Genomic DNA, 12,691 nt, shown 5'->3' with positions numbered 1-12,691 from the left:
GACCTTGCCTTAACCTTTTGTGTGGCCGAGGGGACAGCAAAGACTGCTGCTGCTGTCTGAGCTGCTCCTAGCCATGTTGTTAACGTACTTGTGCAAATTCTGCAAGTCATTAGGAGTGTCTCTTGAGGGCAATAAACCTGGCCACGTGCTGTTGTCACCAAACTATGCCTCTGGTCTTTCTCTATAATTAACATCAAGGTCTGCTGAATTAGCAGGCTGTGCTCTCTGCTAGTGCTGATAAGACTGGATATAACAGGTTTGCTGCAATAACAACATTCCATCCTTCTACACCCCAGTCCCCGCCCTGCCCATCCTTCTTCTTCATAGCTATACCCTTCTTTCCAGCCTTCTTTCTTCCTATCTTGCCTCTTCCAATCTATTGAATGTGCCACTACTGAAGTCATATTCCTTTCCTATCTCTCCAGCCACATCACTTCTTTCCTAGAAATCTTTTGCTGTATTTTTGTCATTTACTGTGTCAAATTCAAGCTGCTGTTCCTCAGAGTCCAGACCTCTGCTTCTATTTCTGACTTCAGTCAACCAAAAAATCCCCAAAGAATGTTATAAGTAGATTGGAGGTCTCCAAGATAACTGGTACAGATATGCGTTCACCAAGAAAAATGTGTCAGTGCAGTCAGTAGATCATACTCCTGAAATGAAATGTAAAACCAAGCCACGTGTTTAGTTCCCAGCAGACTATTTCCTTTGCCTACAGATGTGCTGTAGGTCAGGGATATAATGAGTCTAGTGCAGCAATTAATGATCCATTTCCTCTGAACTGTATTTACAGAACACCCAGACATAGCAATGGCAAAGCTATCCACTTTACTTCCACCAGGAATACCTAAGTTCCAACTCCCTCCTGGCTTCATTCTCAAAATAATCTTCTGCATAGTGCTTAGGCCACGGAGCCTCTTTTCCCACCTGCCCGCATCTGAAGAGAAATGTAGTTGGTCATTTCCCCCCACTTCCACAGATCTCTGATAAGTGACAGTCTCACTTCTCCTATCCCCAGCCACTCTGTCCAGTCTGACTCCTCATATTGCTGGGAAGAATCTGTCACTGGTGAGTGATAAAACCAGAGAGAGACTGAAAAAGCAGGAAGGGGAGACTACTGCTTAGCATCCTCAGAAATGGCCCCTAGGAGCTGAAAGGCAAAACAGTTGTTCTCATTACCTCGTGTTCAAGCTCATATCTTTCCTCACCACTCCCTGTCCAGGGTAGGCATAGAAAAGGAGACTAACAGATGCTCATTCCTTACCCCAAATCTTTACTCTCCTCCTGGGCAGAGGACAAGAAATTCATTTGGGGAATGAATCCTGAAGCTGAGATTTGAGCAGAGAGAGATCAGCCTTGAAGAACTCTGAGGCTATGGCATTGCACTCTTACAAAAACTGATTTAGGGAAGCTATCACCTCCTCCCCGCTATCCCCCCCGCCATCCCATCTCTACAACTACCACATGTGCTGATGCATTGATGCTGGATGTTGCTGTTAAAACAGTAGGTGCTGAAATAGTTAAGTGTTGATATTTAAATGACTTGTTTCAACCAGGACTGTGTTAACACAAACTAGGTACCTTTTAGTTCATGCTAGCAGGGTCTACGTGGGGGCAGTTACAGTGCAACGCATCAGTGCATACTGCAACGCATACTTCCGTAGTCTGCCCTGTGGGGTTGTGTAAACAAGCCCTTACTATAAAGTCAGATTTCTGATCTACCTGCTTGAATGGGATTGTTTTTATTTTGCATAGAAATAAATTCCGATGCCAAGAGATAAGAGAGAACAAAAGAGAAAAAGATAGGAGTGGTGGGAAGATAGAATTAATCAAAATGTAACTTTACAGAAATGAGGTCAAACAAGGATATGTTGAGAGCTATCTAAAAAGTTGTGTATGAAGTTAGATAACATAGTAATGGCCAACTTAGAAATCCAGTAGATAGGTTAGATTCGATAGACATGAAAGGTACGGCCATCTCATTCCAGACAAGTAAGTTGGGTTTAAGTCACTGTGCTCCACAACAAAAAATATATGTAATTTTTTACCACTCTAACTCTTTGAATATTCTCAGTTAAGCTGACCAACTTTAGCAAACTGCCCAACTCATAGTTCTGCCTCACCGCATAACAGGGCATCAGTCTAGAAAAAATCCAACAAAAAGGATACAAAATGGAGAAAATGTTCCCCCTCAAAATCTAATCCTGCATATATCATATGGTAAAAATATATATAATGCATTTGCAATCACCATATATAACATTTATGTTTAACAACATGGAGGCCTGGTGTACACTTAAAACTTAGGTCGGCCTGGCTATGTTGCTCAGAGGCGTGGAAAATTCACACGCAAGGGACGTAGTTAAACCCAACCTAAGCCCCAGTGTAGACATTGCTAGGTCAATGGAAGAATTCTTCCATCAGCCTAACTGCTCCTCTCAAGGGGGTGGATTTACTACAGCAATGGAAAAACTCCTTCTATCATTGTAGTAAGTGTCTGCACCTCAGTGCTATAGTGGTGAGGCTGCAGCTGTGTCGCTATAGGTCTAGTAGTGTAGATATATCCTAAGAAATACTGAGGAAACAGTTCCTTTAATTACACCTGTAAGGTCAATTTTTAAATGTGTTGATCCTAAGCTTAGAGCAATTGATCTCCCAAGCAGCAGTAATCAAGAGCTAGCAACTCAACTTTAGAGATTTTCAGCAGATAAGAAGTTCTTGGCAGTGGTTCCCAATGCTAGGGAGATGACTCAACTAAGAGCTGCAGCACTTAGCTTGACTTGTTAAATACCATTCCGCAACTAACACTAAAAATAAGATGGCCTCAGTGGCTTAGCTCTGTCATGCACTAGTTTTTAAGGCATGCTTGTTGACTCTGCCATCTTGGGCTGATGGGGGGGAAAAGGTGTCACAAAGAGGACTGTATCGTTCTTTAACAATTCTCCTCTGGTTAGCTTCCAAGATTATAACACTGGAAAACACACACATTATTTGCATTATAACAGCTACTGCAAATACAGGGATCACTCATAGTCTTAAAGTTAAGCATGTGTGCAAATGTTTGCAACATTAGCATCTAAATTAATGGTTTGATTTTCTGAGGTGCTGAGCACTCCACTTCAGTGGAAATTGGGGGTGCTCTGCCTCTTTGAGAATCAGGCCACTTATTTAGGTGCCTAACTTTAAGTATCTACATTTGAAAATGTACCTATAACAATCTAGATAAATAGAGGGGATACCCAGGGCCAAATTCATGCTCATTGGAAAAACTGAACTGGGGTGACATGTTTTCCTTCACTGGTGCTATAATTGCTGCCAAGACAGAAAAAGAAAGATGGAACCAGAAATCAGATGGAACCTTTTCTGTCTAATATGGGTTTATGAATAAGCAGTACACCTGTTTCTTACGTTAAGAGCATCAGCTTCTGACTATTCTTTTATGGACATTTTTTTCATTAGACTTCAGAAACTCTTTTAGGGCCTATCCAAAGCCCATTGAAGTCACCGCCAGGATTCCCAGCAACTTTGGATCAGTCCCTTCGTGTTCAAACATCATGATAGGATACTCATTTACATTTAATTTCTGGGGTAATCAGTAGACAAGGATAGCATATTTAATACTTGGACTAGCCTAATCTGTTTGCTATATTGTGAATGTAGCCAATGAGAAAAGTTGTTCCCTTTGAATGATCAGTTTAAAAGCATGCAGAAATCCTCTTTGAAATAGGCAACCAAATCAATCACTCACCCTTGCCAATAAGCTAAGTAGAATAACCAGTTAGAAGAGATCTATCTGATGGACTGCAGACAGCAGCCACCTGAAAGCAAACATCCCTATAAGTGGTGAAAGAACAGCTGCTGAAACATGGAATAAAGAATCCTAGATATTTTTACCTGATGAATTATCCTTAAAAAAAATCTTATAGATATAGCCCAAATACCGCAATGATAGGGATATTAAAAGGTGTGGATTGATTGATAGGACCCTCTACTTTGTTTGGGCCAGAGTCTACCAAACTTATGAAGAGTAGTATATTACTCTGCAAGTTCATACTCAAAGTAAAGTGCTCCTCTGAGTAAGGACAGCAGAAAATGACCCTTTGGAAGTAGATGTGGAAATGTAAACTTGTGCCTGATTGAAGAGAGAAAATTATGAGGGGGAAAAACAGCATCATATTTTGGAAATGGATTGTTGGAAAAAGCTCAAGAGTGTTCGGTTTGTGCAATAGAGAGCTTTTCTTATCTCTTTTTAATTGCTTTGATTTGCTGCACCTGGTAGCAAGACTAGAATGAGTATATACAGGACCGGCGGAAGCTTGCACCGGAGCCGCGGAAGCAGCAGACCATCCGCAGGAATGCCTGCAGTAGCTCCACTGGAGCTGCGGGACCAGGGGACCCTCCGCAGGCACGACTGTGGCAGGTCCACCGGAGCCGCCTGCCGCCCCCCCGCCCCGGCAAAATGCCGCCCCGCAATAATCCTGGCGCCCTAAGCAATTGCCTAGGCTGCCTAAATGGAAGCACCAGTCCTGAGTATATAGCTCATATCTAAAAGGATTGTTGCATCTCAAGAAATGAATGTCAAAAACACAGCTCAGATGATGACAGTTTCAAGGTTGATGCAGCGAAACTAAAACAATAATGTACACACGTTTGGGAAAAGAAAAGTTTTCAGAATGTGTAGTCTTCTAAGGGATCAAGCTTTCATTTTTAGAAATATTAGTGAAGATGAAGGAATAAAAGAAAAGAAAAAAACTATGCAAGAATATTTTCTATCCTTTTTTCCTAGATCTTAATTCCTTTCACAGATCAGCTTTGATCTGGGCTGAATGTTACTATTTCCTCCTCCTTGTCAGCCTGGCTTGGCTGTGAGGGAGAAAAATCTTTTTAAGTCTGATAAACTGTTTTTTTTCCCCCCACTCCACCTAAAGACAGAATCTGATAAGCATTTCAAAGTATGTTATCTGTACCAGCAGTGAGGAAAGAAGCAAAGAGAGCAAGCGAGAGAGAGATCAATCTGTGATATATATTTATGGATACTGGTGCCAAACAAGTCCCCTAAGTTAACTGTGTCTCAACAGTTTTCTCCTAGCAAAATAGTTAATATGCAGATATCTGTCTGTTGTGCAGACATCTTTCATTCTAATTCTTTAGTCTGCATTTTTAATGGCACTGCTTCAAAAGCAATCCTATAGCAACCTTAGAAAATTGATCACCCTCTCCTGATTTTATATTCTTTTGTTACTAACTTCATTTCCTGCGCTATTTACTCTACTCCTTGTGAATAAGTAATGGGTGCCTAAGACAGTATGAAAATCAGTGACCCTCTAGGCCGAGGTTGAAACTTGAGTGGTTGAACCAAAGTCTCGAGAAAGGCAAAGGGGGAGAAAACTGGAATGGAAAAGAAAAGCACATAATAATCACACATCAGTTATACCTGTGTGTGTGTATATATATATATCAGATGCTCCCCTCCCCATATGCAATTCAGAATGGAGCAAAGTACTGCAGTTATCAGACTTTGACACTGCCCTCTGCTAGGTAGGGCAGCTTAAACTCCACTAGGAGTGTCATAAAGCCCTTCTTATGGATGCTCTCCAGCTTTGTGAGCTATCCACCCAGCTCCAGACCCCCAACAGTTTGCACTGTTGCATTCCGTTTCCACGTAGACTTTCTGAAGGGGCCCCACAGCATGGGCTGAGTTGGCAGAAACAAGGGAGCAAATTCAGTCTCAGGACTTTGACGCACTAGGGTGACCAGATGTCCCATTTTTATAGGGACAGTCCCGATATTTCGGGCTTTGTCTTATATGGTTGCCTATTACCCCCTACCCCCGTCCCAATTTTTTGCACTGGTCACCCTATTACAGACTATACAATTTTCTACATTAAAAATTGTGTTGGGGCATTCCATTTGGTTGGTTCCCCTTACAATGTAGTTCCATCTTCTAATGTAGAAGAGACACAACCTTCTGTTACTCCGTTGTCGCCAAACCATGCTATGGCCTTGGCCAAACCAAGGGTATAACATGGTACTGTAAGACAGTGACAGTCCCGTTCACACTGGAAAACAGGAATCGCTTTTTAACAGTATTAGCAGATAACCGTATTGTAAGTGAGTCCCCCAAGAGGATTATTTATTGTAGTGTATTTGAGCCCTTGTTGTTATATGTGGCATCCAGTTAGAGGTTAACGCCTTTGCAGTCCATGGTGCAAAATTTGCTTTGTGATTACTACTGATAATTATTAAAATTCTCCTGTTCCCCACACCACCTAATTGCAACATATACTGGAATATTATTTGAAATCCAAACCAAAGAGTTAAAAAAATAATACTTTCTTGCTTTCATCCACAGGTAATGCAGGTGGTGAAAGAGCAAATAATGAGAGCACTCACTACCAAGCCTAGTTCTCTGGACCAGTTCAAAAGTAAACTTCAGAATCTAAGTTACACAGAAATTTTGAAAATCCGTCAGTCTGAGAGGATGAACCAGGAAGATTTCCAGTCTCGTCCAATTCTGTAAGTACTTTCCTCTCTCTAAGTGACTGCTTGCATGGAAGAACTAACAAATGTGAATAACTTTTGTGAACTGTTCAGGGAGAATCCGGGGGAAAAATTGTCCAGGGAGCACTGCTCAAAAGCAGTGGAATAGCGTCTGATTGAAGAGCATATGCTTTCTTCTGCTGGGAATCTCAACTGTTTGTTTGAGTTCAGTTAAAACAGATTTAGCTAATCCCTATAGGGCCAAGCATGACTTATATGCAGCAAATAATGCTTTGACATTTCCATGCTTTGTGTGGTTGTGTGTGCACATTTATTTTTTTTTAAGGTGAAATTTTGTCTTCTGTCCAATGCCCCATAAAGATTCAAAATATCACTTCTCTGAGCCAGGCAAATAGCCCAGAGCAATAGCGCCAGTATAAATTGGCTCCATAAAAAAGTGCTTGCATGATAGCGTCATCTTTTCTTTGCTTGTTACATCTTTGATGTTTGTTAGTAAGGTAAACAGTTACTTATTTCCAGGTGATTTCTTGTTAACATATATTCAGTGTAATATTCATGTCATATGGTCTAATGCTATGTATCAGTGGTTGCATCTCTAGTATAGCTTATGTCTGCTTCTCAAAATGTCTTCATCTCCATTTATATGTGAAAATCCTAAAGATGAGCCCTGGAAGTGACATTTGCACTGGAGTAGGGCATGAAGCCAAACTATTGACACAGGGCAGGTTCATCTTCAGTGATGCTCAAATCTCATGTCTTTTGACCCAGACTAGCAGAAACCTTTTGAGATGATCAGCTGAGAAACTGAGAGAGTTCCATCATCTTAAACCAACATTTCATGAAACGTTGGCCGCATTTGAAGTTGAATGGGACGAAACTGTAAAGATGGATTTGTATTAGGTATTTCAGTTCCATCACTCTGGAGTTCAAAAGGATTCATATATGAGACTCTGGTTTTAGTTTATCTGCAAAAATACGTTTAGGTGCAAACTCCATGGGCCTTTCTCTGACAGGACAATGGTGAAAGCATAAACTAAGCAGAGTTACAAACTTTAATAACAGTGACTGGAATGAAAGAGACAATGATGCTTTTATGTCTTCAGATTATTAGAATGATAGGACCTAGCCCTCAGTTAGAATTGATATCACCTGTAGTCTTGCATCAGTTCAAAACTGGAGTACAAATGCTTTGCATCCCTACACTTCAAAGCAGTTCTTTGCCATTCTTTTGTAACACTCAGAGATTCAAAGCAGCTTAGTGGTGCTACACCTGTTCCCAAAGCTTCTTGATTTCCTCACTTTCCCAGTGAGTCGATTATTTATCAGGGATACAGGTCAACTATTTATATTCACTTTGAGCCTTGCCTATCATGGTGAAATTTGCTAGTGCAGGGCAAGATCTCTGATTCCAAATATCAGTGTTGCTCGCCATTGTCACAGTGTAAAGTCTGCATCCACAAAATGTAATGAATCCATTCCATGATACAATTAAAAGCAGTGTAAATGTTAAAGAAACTCATTTCAGATCCAAGACAAATGTTAAGCTTAAGAAATAAATAACAAAGTTGTTTAAACAATCATGACTGTATTCATGGTGATTTAAATTCTGTGAGTTTCCATTTTGATTGCATCTCTGATCACTTATTCTTGATTGTGAAGGGAAAGTGCTCTTTTAGTTTCCCCTGTGATTTGGCTCCATGTACTGAACTCACAAATTGTGTAGATGCCACTAATAACATAAGTACAAAATCATGAATCCATTGTGTGTAAAAGAGAGAACAAGCCAGAGAAGGTAGTTTTGGTTCTCTACAGAGACCTAAAGAATTGCAGATACTTAGAAAGAAATTGTTCACAACTGAATATAACGTCACTAGCCTTACTTAGAGCTGTAGTAGGATGTGACTAATGGATGGTAACTATTCAGTGCCCTAGCATGAAGGAGCTTTTTTGCTGGTGTTCCCACATATAAAATACAGAAGTTATAGCTCTTCAAACTTTTGGTTTACTGTGCTCCAAATCAACTTTCATTTGAGTTTGAAGTGGGAATGGTTGCATTATTATTATTATTATTATTAATTTAGACTGACATAATTGCATTAGCTCAGTTTTGGAAGGAGGAATTTTGTTTCCCTAAGGTCACAGTGTTATTGGGACATCAGAGCTCAAGTCTTATCTACTTCCAGTTCTGTCAAAACAGGAAATCCATGGGAAAACAGGGTGTGTTTGAATGATTATGGAAGGGTGCACCCACAGTTAAAAAGCCAAATGGAGAAATAAAATAGTTACGAGTAAGAGTCAGAGCACATCAAGGCTCTGCCCTGAGCCCCTTTTTGTGGTGGTGCTTGATGCACTTACAAAAGACATCCAGAGAATGGCCCCCCAGTGCATGTTTTTTTTGGAGTTGTTTTTTGTGGCAAAGAGCAAAGAGGAAGTGAAGAAGATTTAGAAAAATAGAGGTGTGTATTTGAAAGAAATGGCATGAAAATCAGCAGAAATAAAACAGGTTATGTGGTCAGTAGATTCATTGATACCTTGCAGTAAAACAATGGAATTCCAAGTGTGGGAGCCCAGCCATTACCAAAAGGTACGGACGTTCAAGAACCTAGGTTCAATAGTAAAGGATAATGATGAACTCAACAAGGAATTTATAAGCAGAACAGGAAAGGCATGGACTAAATGGAAGGAAGTGAGCAAGGTGATCTGTGATAAGAGAGTGCCTATCAAATTGAAAATAAGATCTACAAAATCCATTTTTGTATGACTCTGAATACTGGGAACTGAGGAGGAGATAGGAGCAGATCTTGAATACAGTGGAAAAGTTAAAATGGATGCTTGGAGTTAGCAGGCTGAATTATGTTTGAAATGAATGAATTGAGGGAGGTGTGATGGTGGAATTATTTAAAGAAAAGCTGAGAGAAATTCAGGCTTAGACGGTTTGGGCATGTGAAAAGAAGTTCAGAAGACTATATAGGAAACAGGGTGTTAAATTTAGAAGCAGAGGATATGAGAAGGGTTGGGAAGATCCAAAATTAGATGGATGAATTTCATATAAAAGTACTTGATTAGCCACAGAGTTTCCGAGGAACTGCTTCAAGACAGACTGGAGTGGAGAAGGAGGACTAAAAGTGCTGACTCCACATAGATAGGATTAAGACTAGCAGAAGAAAAAAAGAAGATGGAAGAGTGTACACCAGGGGTGGACAAACTTTTTGGTCTGAGGGCCACATCTGGGTATGGAAATTGTATGGGGAGGCATGAATACTCACAAAATTGGGAGTTGGAGTGTCAGAGGGGGTGAGGGCTCTAACTCAGGGTGTGGGCTCTGGGGTGGGGATGAGGAGTTGGGGGTGCAGAAGGGTGCTCCGGGCTGGAACTAAGGGGTTCGGAGGGCAGGCTGGGGACAGGGGTTGGGGCATGGGAGGGGGTCAGAAGTTCAGGGTCTGAGCAGTGCTTACCTCAAGCAGCTCCTGGAAGCAGCGGTATGTCCCCCCTCTATCTCCTACATGGAGGCGTGGCCAGGTAGCTCTGCGTGCTGCCCCGTTCACAGGGAGCACCCCTGAAGCTCTCATTCGCCGTGGTTCCCAGACAATGGGAGCTTCAGGGGCGATGCTTGGGGCAGGGGCAGCGTGCGGAGCCCACTGGCTGCCCCTACACGTTGGAGCCTGAGGGAGGACATGCTGCTGCTTCCGAGAGCCACGGCATGTGCAGGGAAGGGAAAGCCCTCAACTCCACTCCCTGGCTGGAGCTCGAGGGCCAGATTAAAACGTCTGAATAGCCAGATGTGGCCCGCGGGCCTTAGTTTATCCACCCCTGGTGTACCCAGTTCTACTGATCATGTTGCTATGCAAAGCATTAGGTCATATCTTTGGCACACTAAATAACAGTAGAGCGGTGAATAAAAGGTAAAATTATGATTTTTAAGAGGAGGCTGGAGTGACTTAAGGAGAGTTTAATGAAGCAGTTGTAAGGGACAGATTGTTTGTAAGTCAGCAACACAGAGGGGAACGTTTGGAGGGATTTGGGGTTTTATACCTTTCTTTTATCTTTAACAATTTTCTGCTAGGCTGGAAAGTGTCAATAATACCTGTTCAGGAAGCATTAATGAATAGGAGAGAATACAATATAATAGATGAAAGGTGCTTTGGAATTACTTTTCTATTGTGTTATAATGATTTAAATGACTACAAAATACGCAGTTCTAGAAAAAGTGACTTGCCGATTGGAAGGATTCTGAGCTGTGAGTTGGAAAGGTACAGGGTTAGAGACTGATGAAATTGGTACTAAAAACCCTCTGTTTGTTTTTGTTTTTGTTTTTTTAAATTAAAATAATTTCTAAAGATCTTGTGAGCTATGAGTAGCTAAGAGGTGTGTTTTAAAAGCAAGTAGCCGATGGTGTGCTGAGACCAATGGGGAGAATCATAAAGTTAGTGATACCTTATTATTTGGCTGTCTCAAGTATTTAATCCTTTCCAACTCGCTAACTCTTGTGGTTATAAAATTGCTGGAATGTAGTAGAAACTAAAAATGCAATCAGCTGTTTTATCCCTGCCTCATATTTTCCTTGCTATCTTGTCCTTTCCCCATGCACAACTGGATTTTATGCTACTCTGAAATCATAAGATAAAAACTTTTCAAAAATATATTTAAAATTGTGTTCCTCTGTGTTACTGCTCTCTAGATTTGATTTTCATTAACAGAATTGCTCAGCCCACCCCATTTTATATAAACTGAAAGTAGTAAGAGTGAAAGCCTTCCTGACAGTGAGATGAATTAAGTTTTGGAATAGTCTTGCAAAGGAAGTACTTGGTGCCATGTTGCTTAAGAAAATTAAATCGGGCTTGGACAAAGCACTGGAAGAATATGATAGAGAACAATTTTATAGCGGCCACTGCTGCTGAGGACACTAGGGTGAAAGCTGACCAGGCAGGAGGGGAGATGGTATCGTGCTAAAAGCACAGGATCTGGGCTCAAGTCGCTAGAGGATGATTTTCAAAGGCCCATTGAAAATCAGAGAGAATTGGGCACCTGTCACTTCTTTGTGCATTTGAAAATCTCCCCAGTAATCTCCACATGCCAAATTTCCCCATCTGTAAAAACTAGGATAATAATACTTCTCAGTATTACAGGGTATTTATCTCTGTCCGGCACTCCGATATTGAAGTGTTTCAGGCCATATCAGTGGAGAGAAGGCTCCCTCCTCCCTCTGTCTTATGATAAGACAGCCTTTGGATACTGAGCCACGTTTGAGGGTTTTTATTTATTTTTGGATTGGCTAGTGTTCAAATTCACTCTCTGCCTCTGGTTTATGTTGCCCAACAACAATGGGGGGGGGGGCAGAGGGAGAGGAAGAAACATGGGAGTTAACAAAAGGGAGGGGAGGAGAGGGGAGTGGGATTTACCTCACATCACTTCTATAACCTTGTTAATTTGTAAGTCCACATTTCCCCTGTGCCTTGCCTGCATGCTGTCTGTTTAGGCAATGAGCTCTTTAGAGCAGAGATAATGTGCTCTCTATATTCGGTGAGCCACCTGGTAAACCTGTTTGGCAGTGGATAAATGAGAATTATTTAATTTTTCTCAGGTATTCTTATTTAGAGGACCACCAATTTGTGTCAAGCACTATACAGTGCTTGGCCTGAGGAAGAAACACTGAACCTGACCAGTTGGACTGGGATGTACTAGATGGCCTTGTTAGGTTTTCCATGTCTAATTTCTATAGTGTTATGATTCTGTGCACTTTGGTGATAATTATCCAATTTCTGTCTTGAACTGCATGAATATCAAACTGTCCTTTATACTGTGCTCGGACACTTGAGGCCATTTCGGTGAGATGTACACTGTATTAAAGAACTGCTAAACCAATCCAAATTGTGTCTCATTGCTGTTGTATTTGGGGGCCTTTTCTCCATCTCTTTCCTAAAGAGCGTGGGGAAGTTAGCCAGCTTGGAAAACCAAGAAACCTATTCAAGTACTAAAGTCTCTTGACAGTGTATGAATACCATGCAGAATGTTCATACCATGGCGCTCTGTGGGAAAACTATGGTGTTTGAAAATAGTCGTAAGAGTACGAATAAAACACTTTCTAAAGGTAGTTTGTTTCTATAGTTCTAGTCACTTCTTATTTGAATGGATAATTTTTTCACAGCTGTAAATGTACAGCAGATTGCATCAAGAACTCCTGTTCCAATATACA

At 41.1% G+C, this 12,691-nt stretch overlaps 1 protein-coding gene across 1 annotated transcript in view; it reads left to right on the top strand.

Annotated features, from left to right (window-relative positions):
- The window catches only part of ELMO1 (engulfment and cell motility 1), a 472,781-nt gene that overhangs the window by 411,703 nt on the left and 48,387 nt on the right, over positions 1-12,691 (top strand). The window contains exon 17 of the mRNA XM_032785439.2: positions 6,350-6,513. Coding sequence (XP_032641330.1) covers positions 6,350-6,513 — 164 coding nt within the window. The remainder of the gene's footprint in view (positions 1-6,349; positions 6,514-12,691) is intronic.

The sequence above is a fragment of the Chelonoidis abingdonii genome, chromosome 2 (genome assembly GCF_003597395.2).
Source record: "Chelonoidis abingdonii isolate Lonesome George chromosome 2, CheloAbing_2.0, whole genome shotgun sequence".
In the NCBI taxonomy this organism is placed as follows: Eukaryota; Metazoa; Chordata; order Testudines; family Testudinidae; genus Chelonoidis; species Chelonoidis abingdonii.
The sequence above is the reverse complement of the archived record's forward strand: the minus strand, read 5'-3'. Positions and strand labels throughout refer to the sequence as shown.